This window comes from Bos javanicus, chromosome 3, assembly GCF_032452875.1.
Source record: "Bos javanicus breed banteng chromosome 3, ARS-OSU_banteng_1.0, whole genome shotgun sequence".
NCBI classification, from domain to species: Eukaryota; Metazoa; Chordata; class Mammalia; order Artiodactyla; family Bovidae; genus Bos; species Bos javanicus.
The window spans coordinates 19,312,626-19,328,460 of record NC_083870.1 but is presented as its reverse complement, the minus strand read 5'-3'; the positions used below and the strand labels follow the sequence as shown (position 1 = coordinate 19,328,460).

At 46.7% G+C, this 15,835-nt stretch overlaps 1 protein-coding gene and 1 non-coding gene across 7 annotated transcripts in view; one reads left to right on the top strand and one right to left on the bottom strand.

Moving 5' to 3' along the window:
- TUFT1 (tuftelin 1) overlaps positions 1 to 15,286 on the top strand; it is a 50,125-nt gene extending 34,839 nt beyond the window's left edge. For 3 of the 6 annotated variants that reach the window (XM_061406710.1, XM_061406720.1, XM_061406692.1), the window contains 8 exons: positions 186 to 251; positions 3,676 to 3,789; positions 7,818 to 7,946; positions 8,701 to 8,795; positions 10,882 to 10,987; positions 11,828 to 11,911; positions 12,836 to 12,936; positions 13,757 to 15,286. In XM_061406710.1, coding sequence (XP_061262694.1) covers positions 186 to 251; positions 3,676 to 3,789; positions 7,818 to 7,946; positions 8,701 to 8,795; positions 10,882 to 10,987; positions 11,828 to 11,911; positions 12,836 to 12,936; positions 13,757 to 13,820 — 759 coding nt within the window. In that variant the 3' untranslated portion in view covers positions 13,821 to 15,286. The remainder of the gene's footprint in view (positions 1 to 185; positions 252 to 3,675; positions 3,790 to 7,817; positions 7,947 to 8,700; positions 8,796 to 10,881; positions 10,988 to 11,827; positions 11,912 to 12,835; positions 12,937 to 13,756) is intronic. The other 3 variants (XM_061406728.1, XM_061406736.1, XM_061406701.1) reach the window with 1 other exon arrangement.
- On the bottom strand, positions 2,269 to 2,340 carry TRNAG-CCC (transfer RNA glycine (anticodon CCC)). The gene has a single exon. It is a non-coding gene; the product is annotated as a tRNA-Gly (tRNA).
- Positions 15,287 to 15,835: the final 549 nt, after the last annotated feature.

Here is a 15,835-nt window from a genome sequence, read left to right as displayed (position 1 = left end):
ACACACTACTCTATATCCCTGGAGGGGAGGACATGGCAACCCACTCCAGTATTCTTGCCTGGAGAATCCCATAGACAGAGGAGCCTGCTGGGCTGCAGTCCATGGGGTCGCAAAGACTTGGCCATAACTGAGTGACTAAACAACAACAGCTATTTTCACTACCAATTTGATTTTTCTTTGAACAGGTGGTGCTAGAAAAGCCCAATGGCCTTAGTGAAGGTCCCCTGACCACGTATAGCAGCCCACCCGAGGTAGGTAACAGGGAAAGTAGTGGCAACTACTGGTTAGCCAAGAGGCAGGAAATACACCTTCCTTATCTTTTTGTTTATTGCTTGCTCTCTCTGTCTCACTAAATATGAAAGTGATGTTTACTGGCTGTAAATACGCAAACAAAGGAGAAACATATGAAGCAGAAATTCTGCTTCCCCAGTTCCACTCCTTGTAAATACCCATGGTTAACAGAAGTGGGTAGGTCCTTTTATTTATTTATTTTTTTGGCTGTACTGCATGGCTTATGGGATCTTCGTTCTCTGACCAGGGATCAAACCTGCGCCCTCCTCAGTGAAAGTGCAGAGTCCTAATTAGACCGTCAGGGAATTCCCATGGGTGGGTCCCTTTAGAGCAGTGCTCACCGTTTGTTATTATGATGGCCTTGGGAGCTTTAAAGGATGCAGTACCTGTGTGCCGTCCCTAGAGACTGTAATTTGACGGATCTGAGATGTGGCCTATGCATCAGGACTTAAAAAAATTTTTTTTGACCATGCATGCCACGTAGCATGCAGGATCTTAGTTCCTGACCAGGGATCAAAACTTCACCCCCTCAGTGGAAGCAGGGAATCTTAACCATTGGACCCCCAGGGAAGTTCTACATTAGGACTTTTAAAAGCTCTTCACTTGATTCTAATATTTAGCCTGTTCTATTAGTTCTAATATTTCTAGTTTAAAGTTCTAGAGTGTTTTTCTGTACATAGGCATCCATATTTAAGAGCTATATGTGTTTGTGTGTGTGTGTGTGTATGTGTATACACTAATATATAGACATGCATCATATATATATATATATAAATATATGTATATAATATGCACATGCTTTTTACAAATACGGGATTGTGATAAATAATACATTATTTCTTCTTGTTTTTTAATTTTTTTTAAACTGAAGAGTGTAGCCTACTTTCCATGTTAGTACATGTAAATCTAGGGCTTCCCTAATGACTCAGAGGTAAAGAATCTGCCTGCAATGCAGGAGACACAGGTTTGATCCTTGGGTTGGGAATATCCCCTGGAGAAGGAAAAGGCACCCCACTCCAGTACTCTTGCCTGGGAAATCCCATGGACAGTGGAGCCTGGCAGGCTACAGTCCTCGGGGTTGCAAAGAGCTGGACACGACTGAGCAAGTAAACAACAACGATACACAAATCTGTCTCATTCTTTTCAATAACAACATAGTATTTTTAATCTCCCCCCAGCTTTATTAAAGTATAATTGACAAACACATGGCTATACTTTTTTTAAAAATGACTTTTGTTGTTATATTTTTTGTGATTATGTAATAATACAAGACATGCATACTGTAGAAAATTAGGGAAATTCAGAAACATAGAAAAAGTTGAAAGAAGAAAAAGATATCAACTGTAATCTACCCAGAGAAAAATCAGTTTGGTGAACTTGCCTTTGTTTTCCCTTCAGTGCAAATATATATTTACGATATTGAGATTAGACCATCTGTAGCAGTTCTTTGTTCTTGTTTCTTGGGCGGTTATTTTTTGTGTTGGGTGTATTTGGCTCTCAAGTGCAGAGCTGACTCAGACCTTCCCTTCAGTTCAGAGCTCGTTATCATCACTGGGCCCACAGAGGCCTCTCACTGCTTCAGCTTTTTTTTTTTTTTTTGGTCTACCTGACCGAAAGGTGCTCACTCTAACATATTTAATATATAATTTAAATATGCCTATTAAGTATGTTTTTAATTTTCAGAATAGACTTGCGCTCTATTTGTTTTTTCCTTTTTCATCCAACACCATATGTTTAGGGTTCTGTTTACATTGCTGTGTTAAAATCAGTTTTCTTGTCTTTAGCTCCTACATGTAAAATTGTATAACTCCCTTTTATTCTCTTCATACTGTATCATGAAATTTTTCCATGTCATCAAAGAGTCTTACAAGAATGACATTTGGATGAATCTTTTTTTTAATGAATTTTTTTAGCTGCCGCAAGTCTTGATCTTTATTTGCTGCATGCAAACTCTTACTTGTGACATGTGAGATCTAGTTCCCTGACCAGGGATTAAACCTGGGCCCCTGCATTGGGAGCACAGAGTCTTAGCCACTGGACCACCAGGGAAGTCACTCATGGCTGGATTGGGAATGTTGTGATTCTAGCCACTCACTTTAGATGTGCAGTTTGGATTTTTTCTTCCCCTGAGTCACCATATTTGGCAAATATGCTGTTAGCAACAAGTTATAGTAACACCTGGCACTATCTGTTCAGCCTTTCTTCTTCCAAGCTCCAAGATATTATCTGACTTAGTTTTGAGGCAGCCTTGAAGGCAGGGTGTGGTAAGGAGTCTTCTCCATTTCCCAGTTAGAGAAGCAAGGCCCACAGGACTCAGTGATAACACACCGCCTGGGACACTGTCCTCTCTTCCCCGCTGAGCTCTGTGCTCTGGTTTGAAGGTGCTGCTGCCTCCCACTGTGCAAGGCAGGGAGAGACTCTTCTGCCAGACTCGAGGGAGCTGGTAACTGAAGTGTGGCAGAAATGGAGGCGAGCTCCTACACGCCAACTCAGCCCTAACCACCCCCAGTTTGGGTGTGTCTGGGGGAGACAGTAGCCTCAATGAGACACCTTTTCCTACACCGCATCTGATTCCTGGATTCACTGGGTCTTTTGCCCTAAGCTGCCCATCTGTCAGTAACCCTTAATCTGCTGATCTCTGTGCTCAGCACAGAGAACCACAAAAGATATGGCTCTTGGGCTGTGCCCCTCTTGACCAGCACGGCACAGCCCTTGCCCTTGGGGGCTGAAGTCTAAAGAGGATCATGGCCCCTGCTCTCAGAGGGCTCTAGTCTGGTGGAAAAGTAGGACACACACGTGAAGATGGCATAAACATACCTGGTCATCAGTCCATCGACAAGTATATAAAAGCTACTGTAGTGTGTCCTAAAATAATGAGGTGACTGGAAGCTGCTGCTGCTAAGTCGCTTCAGTCGTGTCTGGCTCTGTGCGACCCCATAGACGGCAGCCCACCAGGCTCCCCCGTCCCTGGGATTCTCCAGGCAAGAACACTGGAGTGGGTTGCCATTTCCTTCTCCAGTGCATGAAAGTGAAAAGTGAAAGTGAAGTTGCTCAGTCGTGTCCGACTCCTAGCGACCCCATGGACTGCAGCCCACCAGGCTCCTCCATCCATGGGATTTTCCAGGCAAGAGTACTGGAGTGGGGTGCCATTGCCTTCTCCGGATTGGAAGCTAGTTGAGTTCTTTAGGGTACGAGTGTGTTTTCATATGAATAACTTAGAATGCTTGGGTGCCTAAGACTGACTAACTTTACTCCCTTATGCGATGTAAATTCCTTCATGAGGGTGGTCTGGGCCAGTCGGTCTAACAAGTGTTTATTATGGGGCGACCTTGTCTTACCAAGTCACATAGTGGCTTCACCTTCTCGTCCCTCTCCTGGCTATAGGTGGACACCCATATAAATGAAGATGTTGAGAGCTTGAGGAAGACGGTTCAGGACTTGCTTGTCAAGCTGCAGGAAGCTGAGCGGCAGCACCAGTCAGACTGTTCGGCTTTTAAGGTGAGATTTGGGATTTGAGGAGAAAGTGCCCTGAGGGCAGGGCCACTGGCTGCAGGTGCAGATGAATTTCCTCCTGGCTGGCATGCCATCAATCAACTGGAAAGGCTGGGTTTGGTGGCCCGGGGCACTTCCTGTCAGCTTTGCCCTTTCTTGGATATTTATAGTTTTTGCTGTCCGAAGCTAGCCCATAGTTTGAAGGTCAGCTTTTGAGTCTCTGCTCTACTGGAGTGGAGAAATGGCACTGATTTAGGAGAGCAGGTAATTCAGAAGTCCTTTCTGTCAATCCGTGGTAAGAACTGCTGGGCTGGATGTGCCATGCAGGCAAGGATTGTTGCTGTAAAGTTCACCACTGCGTCCCCAGTGTCTGGGACAATTCTAGGCATCGGGTGGGTGCCTCTTAAGTGTGAATGGGATGCATGGATGGATTGGTGTGGTCTTAAGAAGAAATGTGCCTGTGGAATCAGGAAACTTTAGATCAAGTCTTGGCTTTACTACACAGAGCTCTGTGATTTTTTTTTTTTTAATTGAAGTATAATTTATTAACAGTGTTTTAAGTGAAAGCGAAGTCACTCAGTCGTGTCTGACTCTTTGTGACCCCGTGGATAGTAGCCTATGAGGTTCCTCCATCCATGGAATTTTCTAGGCAAGAATACTGGAGTACGTTGTCATTTCCTTCTCCAGCAGATCTTCCCCACCCAGGGATTGAACTCGGGTCTCCAGCATTGCAAGCAGACGATTTTACTGTCTAGGGAAGCTCCCCAGTAGTGTTTTAAGTGTACAGCAAAGTGATTCAGTTACACACACACACACACATATATATTCTTTTTCAGCTTCTTTTCTATTATAGGTTATTATAAGATATTGAATGTTCCTGTGCTATATAGTAGGCCCTTGTTTATCTGTTTTATATATAGTTAGTGTGTATCTGTTAATCTCAAATTCATCCTTCTCCCCACCCAGAGCTCTGTAAGCTTGAGTATCTCAATTATTGTTATAAAAGGTTATTATAGAAGATTTTAAAAATACAGAAGTCTATATTTATAAAACCCCTTCCTCAACTATTGAAAGTGTGTGAGGTGTTCCATGCTTTCCAGAAAATTCCTGGGGTAAAAGATGAGGTACGCAAGACGAACGCAGAGCAGTTTTCCTAGTGCTCTGGGTGAGAGGAACCATTCCGTATCAGTCATAAATAAGTAATGATAGGATTCTGCCCTGCCCAGGCTTGCCTGGGGCTGACGGAAGGAGAACTCCCAGCCTGAACTCTTTTCTTCCATGGACTAAAGAGAGAGAAGTTTTGAGAGATGTTTTGAGGGTGTGGACCTAAGGTAGTGAGAGTGATTAACTGCCTCAAGAGTAGTTAAAGTCTTATCTGGGTAATTTAACCTCCCTAACCATCAGTTTCAACTTTCGTAAAAAGGGGTCATGAGTCGTGATTATTTAGGAATATAGTATATGATGGAGGTGTCCTTTTAAACCAACAGAGATAGATGAGAATATTCAATAAATGAAAATGGAATTAATTAACTAGTATTAAAAATAAACAACATAGATCTTTAATACGTCACTGTTTACAAAAATAGAATTCAATTGGATTAAAGAGTAAATGCAGAAAAATAAGATTCTGAAGATATTAAAACATATATATAAGGACATATTTTTTTTTTAAAGGGTCATGAAATATACCTCGCAAGTTTGGTGCATTGATTGAGTGAGGTAATATTTGTAAATATATTTATTACTTGAAAGAGTTTTAGAAATAATAAATATTCCACATTTTTCTTAGTCATCAGTTTAACAGGTGGGTTTTCCTATCCTAAATAAATTAGACTTAGGGTCCCCAGTGGCTCAGTGATAAAGAATCCATTTGCCAATCCAAGAGAAGGGGGTTCAGCCCCTGGGTTGGAAAGATCCCCTGGAAATGGAAATGGCAACCCACTCCAGTATTCCTGTCTAGGAAATCCCACGGACAGAGGAGCTGAGGGCTATAGTCCATGGGGTCGCAAAGAGTTGAGCACGATTTAGTGACTAAATAACGATGACAACAACAGGGTAATACTAAGATTAATTTGGTCTCAGAACAAAGTAGCTGTGTGGTAAAGGAGTTTATTGAATCTATTTCAGATTCTACAGTTTGGATAATTCAGTCGATAATGAATCAGTTCAGTGACCCTTTCTTACTTTCCTAGAATAGAACAGGAGGAAGGGGAGGTTGAGGCTGTAGCACTGACCAGGCTGTAAATGTTGGAAAGAAATTTCTACATTGAGAAACACTGTGAAGTACTAGTTGGTTTTGGCAGCAAACGGGAGAGCTCTGCTAACCTTGGGTTTCAAAACTTGAGCAAAAGTATCCTCAGTAAAAGCCCAAGGCTGTAAGGCCTCTGACTGCTGTTAACCACACACTCATGGCTTCTTACAAGGGGCTGCCCTTTAACCCCATGACATGTGGCACAGATCTACAGTAGGAGATGCTTCTTGGGTTACTCCCACTACTGGGGTAGGTCCCCACACCCTCTCATGATTAAGGGGTTCCCTTAGGGCAGGGCTGGCTGGAACTGTGGGGCCGATGTAGCAGAGTGTGGCTTTTTTGCTTTGTGATTTTACAGCTGTGTGTGAGGATCATCTGTGGCCCATTGGTGCTGTGCTCTGAGCACACAGCAACTGGGGTGCAATGTTTGTGTACAGAAATGAGAGGCCTTCTTTGTACACTTCTGCCCAAGGGGCTGGCCTGTTTCAGGCTATTATGGGACATTGGAAGGCTTTTCTCAGTTTCTCCCGGTGGATTAGACTCTCTGGTCTGTTTTTCTGAAGCTGGCGGGCAAGAAGGGCAAGATTGTCTATTACCATGAAGACAACCTGTCATGAAGCGTGGGTTTCCCGTTCTACTGGCTCCTGGCTGTCATGAAGGATTTACTCTGGATGGGGCTGTGTACAATGTGGACAAGTCCCATCACACATCATCCTTTGCTTTGCTTTCTTCTCCTTGATTCTGACTTCGGGAGGAGCCAGACAAACTGGTTGCTGGTGTTTCGTTTTACCAGGCCTGGTTAGGCTTTCCAGAGATTACCCGATTCTTTTTTAGTCTCTCATTGGAGAGTCAGAGTGGGGTACCTGGAAAGCATTGAAATTGATGATGAAGCAACTGAGTTTACTGTCATTTACTGGCTGTGTAATCTTGAATAGGTCATTTTTCCTTGAGTTGTGAAGGGAGAGGGTTGGACTAGATGATCATCCAGTCCATTCATGATGTTGCAGAGCACTGGCTGTGTGCTCAGTGCTGTGCTAAGCTCTGGAAAGGCAGTGATGCCCAGCGTCTCTGCCGTCATGAAGCTGATGGTCTCCTGGGGGGTGCGCACAAGCGGCCAGGCAAAATCTGCTCAGTGCAGAAGAGGGAAAGTTTGTGTGTCCTCTGTAGACACACAAAGGACACACACCTCATCTGAGCTCCAGCTCCCTGGAAGAAGGGGTGTCTAAGCTGAGAGCTGAAAGATGATCAGGAGTTGGCAAAACTGCACACAGGAGGAAAGGAGGCAAGTTCTTATTTTACTTTTTCACTCTAAATTCCACTTCTGTCCTTTCCATATTGGAAAATTCTTCCTGGTGCTAGTAACGCTTCTGGGTGCTGTTTTGGCCTTTCCAGATTGTTGGAAGTGAGGATGAGGAAGAGTGGGAGACAGAAGGAGGGACACAGAGATTCCTCCATTGGATTCTTTGTATTAGGAAGAAAGTCATAATACTGGTTTAAGCTTGGGTGACCCTGGAGGGCTGGTGGGGATGCTGAAGACGTCAGCTATCTGGAAAGCGGAGCTTGTGGGTTCCAGGTGTCACTCTGATTATGTGACAGTTATCCTTGGGAGTGGAGTTAATCTGCTGGTCTCCTTCGTGGTCCTGGAACAGTGATGGGGAGACGACGGTGTGCCCATCAGGGTTGCCTCCTCCTCCCATCCCTGCACCCACATTCCTGGTTTTTTTCCTTTTTATCCATGTTTGTCCTTCCACACAGTTCACACAGTCCCCATCCTGTGTCCCAGGTCACACTCAGCCAGTACCAGAGAGAAGCCAAGCAGAGTCAGGTGGCCCTTCAGAGAGCGGAGGACAGAGCGGAGCAGAAGGAGGCAGAAGTCGGGGAGCTGCAGAGGCGCTTGCAGGGAATGGAGACGGTAAACTGCTGGGGTCTTGCTCTTTAGCACCCATACTCCTGGGCTGGAAGGTGCAGGTGGACTGACTGAGATGGTTGCAGAGACCTTCCTTTTCTGAGTGGTTGCAGAAAAGCGCATTTCACAGCTTTGTTTGGAGTACTGTTTAGCCCTTAAGGAATGGGAAGGTTTTTTTTTTTTTAATCTTTTATTTATGTATTTGGCTGTACTGGGTCTTAATTGCAACGTGTGGGATCTTTAGTTGTGGCATGCAGGATCTAGTTCCCCAACCAGGTATCGAACCTGGATCTCCTACATTGGGAGCACAGAGTCTTAGCCACTGGGCCACCAGGGAAGTCCCAGAGAAGGTCTTTCTTTATCTAACTTAGCCCTTGGTAACTTGACTTGAACTGATTTCCCTTTTAGGTGGGTTCTGGTAGAGCTGCCCTTTGGCCTTTGAAGACAGTTCTTCAGGAGCCACTCAGCCTAGTTTCCTGGGGATTGGTAGCCAGAGCTGGCAGGTGGACCCAGCTGATGCAGGGCCAGATTCTCCCTTTGGGCAGCTGGGCGAGGCTGAGAAGTTTCTATGTGCTGAGGGTGGGAAGGGTTATCCCTGTCAGGGGAGAGAACCCCATCAAACCAGCTTGACCTGCTGCTCCCTGGCAGCTGTCCCAGGCCCCGCAGGGGCTGAGTCGCAGCCCTTGGTGCCCATCTTACCCCGAACACAGACACCGTCACCGTTTCCTCATTGTAGATTTTCTTTCCTTTGGCCCACCAGGAGTATCAGGCCATACTGGCGAAGGTCAGGGAAGGGGAGACAGCCCTGGAGGAACTTCGGAGTAAGAACGTTGACTGCCAAGCAGAACAAGAAAAGTAAGGGCCCTGGCTCACCGTGAGGTTGGGGTGTGGGGAGGAGAGGGTGCCAACCTGGGGAGGAAGCTGGTGCTGATGTCAGGTCTTCCAGCTCTGACTCACTGTGTGCCTGCTCGGGGTGGGGCCCTGCCCAGGGAGATACTGTGGGGAGGCTGCCATGTCTGAGGCGCTCATTTTCCAATACCCTGAAGAAAAGGCTTCTGTGGTTGTATGGACAGGGGCAGGCGGGAGCTGGTGAAGTGTCTACCGTTGCGGCATGTCATTCTGAGATTCTGAGGTTGTTACACTGGATGTGTTACTAGATTGCACCACAGCCTACTCCTCCCTAAACAAAGTGTTAGTTGTTCAGTCGTGTCTGACTCTTTGTGACCCCATGGACTGTAGCCCACCAGGCTCCTTTGTCCATGAGATTCTCCAGGCAAGAATACTGGAGTGGGTTGCCATGCCCTTCTCCAGGGGAATCTTCCTGATGCAGGGTTCGAACCCACATCTCTTACATCTCCTGCATTGGCAGATGGGTTCTTTACCACTTGCGCCACCTGGGAAGATCACAAATGGTAAATCAAATTTAACATTAGCATATTGGGGGACTTCCCTGGTGGTCTAGTGGCTAAGACTCCACGCTCCCAATGCAGGGGGCCCAGGTTCAATCCCTGATTGGAGAACTAGGTTGCACATTCTGCAACTAAGATTTCACATGCCACAACTAAAGATCCCGCATGCTGCAATGAAGATTGAAGATCCCAAGTGCTGCAACTGAGACTTGATGCAGTCAAATAAATAATTAAAAACCTGGACCTTTCTAAGCTCAACAGATATTACCTGAAGGGCCTTCTAAGTCATTCCAAGATGAACAGACACAATCCTTGCCTTCTTGGACCCCCTCGGTCTGCTAGGGTCATCTTCTCTCCTTTGGGATAACCTTGGTCTAGGCCTGCCTGACATGGTAAATACAGACATCTTATTGTAACCTTCTTTCAGACTTCATAGCAGAATTGCTTTAAATTACTCAGCACTCCTCACCACTCCTGTGGTGGAGATGCTCACAGGCAGGAGCCTGAGTGGAAGGAGCAGGAGAGACAAAGAAGACCAGATAACCGAGATTTGGGGATGGCAAGTGACAGTTGCACATCAGAAACACTGATTTTCTAAATAAAAGGAGACCAAGGAATAGAGCGCTGCAGAGCTGAGGGTGGGAACTTAGAATGTTTGAACTTAGGAAGAGTGAGTTGGGCTCAGATTGCATTGTTCCCCACTCCTAGAGCTGTCCATCTTCTAGCAATGGGCTCTTGTCTGCTTCCTCAGGCAGACCCAGAGAATAATGGGTATCAGCAATTCTTAAATGCCCTGAACGCCTGGGCACTCTCCCCAGCCGCCTGACCTTTGGAGATCTTGACCCAGTTTGCTTAGAAGATGCAGAGGAATCAGCAGTGTCTGGGAGTCAAGAGACTTAGACTTGGGACTTCCCTCGTGGTCCAGTGGTTATGACTTCTCACTCCCAGTGCTCTGCACTGGGCATGGGTTTGATCCCTGGTCAGGGGACTAAAATCCCACATACAGCCCGGCACAGCTGAAAAACAAAACCAAACCAGACTTCTGTGAAGACACGTTAAGGGTCCTCAAATCTTATCTCCCTGTTGGTATAAAATCCCTGCTAACAGCTTGATGGTCTTGGGTATCATAATCCCAGCTTGTACATGAATCTTTCCAGGAATAAGGAGCTCATTAGACATGAGGCAGTCCACTTTCTGACAACTTTAATACTGAGAATGTCTTTCCTATGTTATTAAATAACATAAGAACTGCTACCTTGGTACATCTACCTATTGGCTGTAGTTTTACTGGTGAAACTATCCAGAATGATTTATCCTTTCTAACCTTTCTGAGCCTCAGTTCCCTTGTTTGGACTGGGTGATCTCTAGAGATGCCTCTGATGATGTATGTTCCCACTGCCTCCTCTTTGCAGCCGAGCTGGGGTGGAAGCAAGCACATCTGATTGGAACCCCCTGAGCTCAAGGTCCTTACTGTGATCAGGTGGAGAAAGCATCTTTTCCTCTTACCTCAGCCTTTCGGTCTTAATTCCCAGGGCTGCTAACCTGGAAAAGGAAGTGGCTGGGTTGCGGGAGAAGATCCACCACTTGGATGACATGCTCAAGAGCCAGCAGCGCAAAGTCCGGCAAATGATAGAGCAGGTACGTGGGTGACCGCTGCTCCGGGGGCCACTCTGGGAGTCTCTGCATTGTGTCTAGCCCTGTTTTCCTGTCAAGCCTACACCTTTATTTACTTATTCTCCCGGGTGTCTTGTCTTATATTCTTGAGTGTCCCATAAAACACTTAAGTCTGCCTATTAAATTAGGGTGATTGGGATTTGCTTTTCTTCCATCTTTCCCCTACTTTTTTTGTCACTTGCCTTGTGGTTTTCCATGGGAAAAGAAGGAAAAGGTTAGTCTTCCTTGCATGTTAAAAAGTGCTGGTAAATGAGTAATTAAGTCCCAATAAACTCATTTATCTGTGTGTAGATTTTCAACCTTTGCACCTCATGATGTATTTTCTGCTTTTCCTTGCCTGAGCTTTCGGTGGTCAGAATGTGCTGTTTTGTGGAATTGTTCCGAGAATTTCAGAGCCCCTAGTTGGGGGGGCATAGCTGTGGCCTCCCAGCCCCATGTGCGCTAGGATTTCTTCCGTCTTGTTCACTGCTGTTTCCCATTGTCTAAAATAGGGACTGTCATATAGTCTGGCATTCAGTATCCCTTTCTTGAACCAATACATCATTTGTGTTTCCCAAAGGCAAATGAAATGGTTTTTGAGCCATTCATTATTTTGGATTATGAGGGTGGTGTTCCCCCTCAGCCCCCTCACACAAATCAGGATAATCAAGCGTTTAATGTTTACTGAAAAGCTAAGGAAGTCACGTGAGAGGTGCAGTACTCTGCCCTTTGTCTCCGCTCGCTCCCCCAGCAGCCGGGCAAAGTTGGATGAGTGTGTCATGAGTCATTTCAGAGTGAGCCCTAGTGTCTCCCGCATCTTTGCAGCTCCAGAATTCAAAAGCTGTGATCCAGTCCAAGGATACCACCATCCAGGAGCTCAAGGAGAAGATTGCCTACCTGGAAGCCGAGGTGTGTGTTCCGGGCAGCCCTGGGAAGGGAACAGACTCTTGAAGAAGAAACTGGACACGGGGAGGGGGAGATTCTGGAGGGGACTTGGTCGTGTCTTGCTGCTGCTCAGAAGTGAGTATTTGCGGTGTTTGGTTGATCTCCAGCTTTTCTGCTGGCTGAACGTTTTCTGAGACTCTTCAGGGACTGCGGGCAATGGTAAGACCTGTCCCCACTCTGAAGGGATAGTCCTTGTGGTGCCACCCCTGTGCCACAGCAGCATGAAGGCCAGCCCTTCATTCTGATTCTGTGGGCTTAGCAGAGGAGCTGACAGTGGAGCTGAGCCTTGAAGGAGCACACATCCTATAGATGGGGTCTTCTCCATGGCTAAGGTGATGGGCTCGACTGGCTAAGGAATTCTTCTTGGTCTGATGTCCACCATACTTCAGAGGGCTTCCTGTCCATTGGCTGACTCCCTGAGATTGCTTTGCAGCCATTGTGTGAGGATGACTCAGATAGAGGGGGAGATCAAAAGAAATAGGAGACAGAGTTGTTTATCTCCAGGGAGTCTGCAGTCTAGATTTAGAGATAAAATCCATTAAAAATATACCTAAGGATACTTTATAGAAAAGCATATTAGCAAATGCAAGTAAATATCTCAACAGATTCTAGGAGATTATATGTAGGAAATGTATAGAGGGGGAGTACAGGAGATGATCAGTGTTTAATAGTTATCGAGAGAACACATCCTCAGGGGAGGAGGCTGGAGCAAGTACTGGGAGGAGAGGGCAACCTGGAGTGGTGACGATGAGGGCTTCCTGGTGGTGGCAGGCCCAATGGGGGTGGGGTGACAGCAGCACCCAGAGGTGGAGACCAGGATGAGCTGGTTAAATGTGGCCCACGGCAAACTGGAAGGACCAATGCTAATCTCGTAAACTTGTGTTACAGAATTTAGAGATGCACGACCGGATGGAACACCTGATAGAAAAACAAATCAGTCATGGCAACTTCAGCACCCAGAACCGGGCCAAGACCGAGAACCTGGGCAGGTGAGTGAGTGCACATGGAGCGGGGCCCCAGTAGGAAGTGAAGGAAGGAGGGGCAGAGCCACACGAAAGACACCTTTAGTACCAAGGCCAGGACGAGGCTCTTCAAAGTCCAGTTTCGTTCTCTCCGTCTCTCATCTGACCCATTCTCCACCTGAACCACTTTCTAACCAGGTTAGAGTAGAGCCTGATACCACAACCCCAGGGAGGCCCATGAACAACACTAGAGGCATATGAACCCCTAAAATTGGATGCAAAAATTATGACTGTGTAGCAAGGGCATATGGAGCTTCCCAGGTGGTTCAGTGATAAAGAACCCACCTGCTAATGCAGGAGGTGCAAGGAGACGCAGGTTCGATCCCTGGGTTAAGAAGATCCCCTGGAGTAGGAAATAGAAACCCACTCTAGTATTCTTGCCTGGAAAATTCCATGGACAAAGGAGCTTGGTGGGGGACAGTCTGTGGGGTCACAGAGTCGGATGTGATTGAGCACCCACATACATAGCAAGGGCATATATCTAGGGAGAGGGCTTTTTGTTTCTGAGAGATTCATAGAAAGGTCTAAAACTTTGAAAAAAAAAAATCAGGAATCACAGTCATCCCGCTCCTTAGGTGTTCAGCTGCACCCTCTGTGTTCCCCACCCCTGTCATGAGATAAAAGCACCAGTCCCCTGGCCGCTTAGCACTGACAGTGATGGTTTCAGGACATTAGAACCAAGAGATCAGTGGGCCCTGAAGGGTGGGACCTGGAGGCAAGCCGGAGGGGTGGCTCTGGGAAGGCTGGGCCATGACAGGGCACTCAGCATTTCTGACTTTCTTTTCAGCATCAGGATATCCAAGCCCCCCAGCCCAAAGCCCATGCCTCTCATCCGAGTGGTTGAAACATGAGCCCGAGGAGATGGATGTTGCTGCCGCCTCTGGCCTGCGGAGGAGCCCACCACCCCTGGAGGCCGCCAGCCCTGACTTTGACTTCCCAACTGCTCCCTGGCTGTGCTCAGGCTCGGGCTTCACGGTTCTGTACGCTGGGCAGACAGAGGACTAGCGCCCCTCTGGACACTGTGGCCTCTGAAGGCTGGTACCCTGCCTGCAGGAGCCAGGGCAGTAGCCTTGTTCCCGTAATTACTATTTCTCTCTGTAGCAGAGCCTCCCTTCTGTTGTAGATTGGAGTTCAGCTGCCCCAGAAGCAGGCCCTCCGCGGGTCAGGTCGGGAGAGGTGATGAGATCTGCCCTAGGAGCTGGAGTCCTGGGGGAACAGAGTTCCTTCCATAAACATAGCTCAGTTCTTAACAACAAACTGTTTCTCTACTTGCTCCACCCTCAGCCCACGCTGAGCAGGGCCTCCTGCAGACAGACTATGGGGCTACCTGTCATCGCCTGGTCAGAGTCAGTGAACCTCAACTTTGACCGGGTGGTCTTGTCTTTGGGGGAGGGGAAATGTCCTTCAAGGCGTAGCTGTGAGCAGAAAGGTTCTGTGAGGCCACGGACAGTTATGGGCAACTTCTCTCTGCTGTGAAGTCTCCCAGAACCTCTTAGGGTTTCCCCCTAAGTGGAGGTGCAAGATACACCTCATTCTTCTTGACTCAGAGCCTAAAAACTGTTTTCACTGGGTTACATCAATCTCAGCGAAGAAACTCTTCTGGTATTTATTTTGCTAAGTTATTGGTGTTTTTCCTTCCATTTCACAACTGATTTAATCCCAGAGTTCTGCAGTCTTCTCTTGCGGTGTTTGGATTTACTTGACAGAGGGAAAGGAGCATTTTCAACGGACTCATCGATTTCAGAATGACGTTATCAGTCTTTTCCTCTCTTTCCTCTACCTGCTGCCTTTCCCTTCCTCCTCCAAACCTCAGGAAGGCAAGTATATTTACCCTGAGGCCATCAGGGTTTGCACGTCTGTTGTTTGGGGGAAGACAGCAGTCAGGAGGGATTGAATCCCTCTCTTAACCCTGCTGTGCCCTGGTGCTCCACCATCAGTTTGTTATCCCGGCTCTGAATGAACCTGCCACTCGTCTGTGTTTTCTTTAGGGCTCTTCCTGCAGCTTTAAGAAGGAGTTAAGCAGCAGAATGTGGTACTCTAGGACACAGAAAAAATGAAAAATAAACATAAAGTCTCTTTAGGTTCTACTTGGCTCAAAACCAGAAGCCTTAAGTCTGTGGTTTCTGTGCGTTGGGGCTGAGCTCCCATGCTAGCTTTGTTCATTGTGGTGTTCTGGTGTTCTTCACACCATTCCCGTTTGTACAATGAGGGGGTTGCACCAGATAATTTCCATGGGTCCCTCCAGTTCTGATACTCTTTCCCATGGCATATTCTTTGTATGGTGAGTTTAATAAATTATGTTAATGTGTGTCTTTGAGCTCCTGGTGTGGTTTCTTTTCACTTTTCGGGGAGGATGAAAGAACATAATTCTAATGCTTCTTGCAGGTGGGCCCCCTGTTGTCCATATCTGGAAGGTGTGGAGACATCCCCAGTACTATGATTTGGGGACTTAGAGGCATTCAGAGGAGTTAGAGTGCCTCTGTTAAGCAGCTCAGCTCCATGGTCTGAGTCCTTGCTGTAGGAGGTAGCCCCTAACTTTTGCTCTGACCCGTCTGGGGTGGTGGCCTTGTGGGATCCCTAAGCTTGGCCAGTTGGAAAAGAGCTGCTTGCAGACAGAGGTCTCATGATTATTCAGAGATTTACTGATCTCAAAACTTCGAGATTTATTTGCAGACAGAGGTCCTGTGATTACTTAGAGTTTTACCAATCTCAAAACAGATTTACCAATCAGCACTGGAGAGAGGTGACTAACGCCACATCCTTCGCAGAAATGAAAAGCTGACTGCAGCTGTTTGAGGCTTTAGGTTTTGGCATCCCTAGGTATTGCATTCAGTTAATCCAATGATCATCTTTTTCTTTCTGCCAA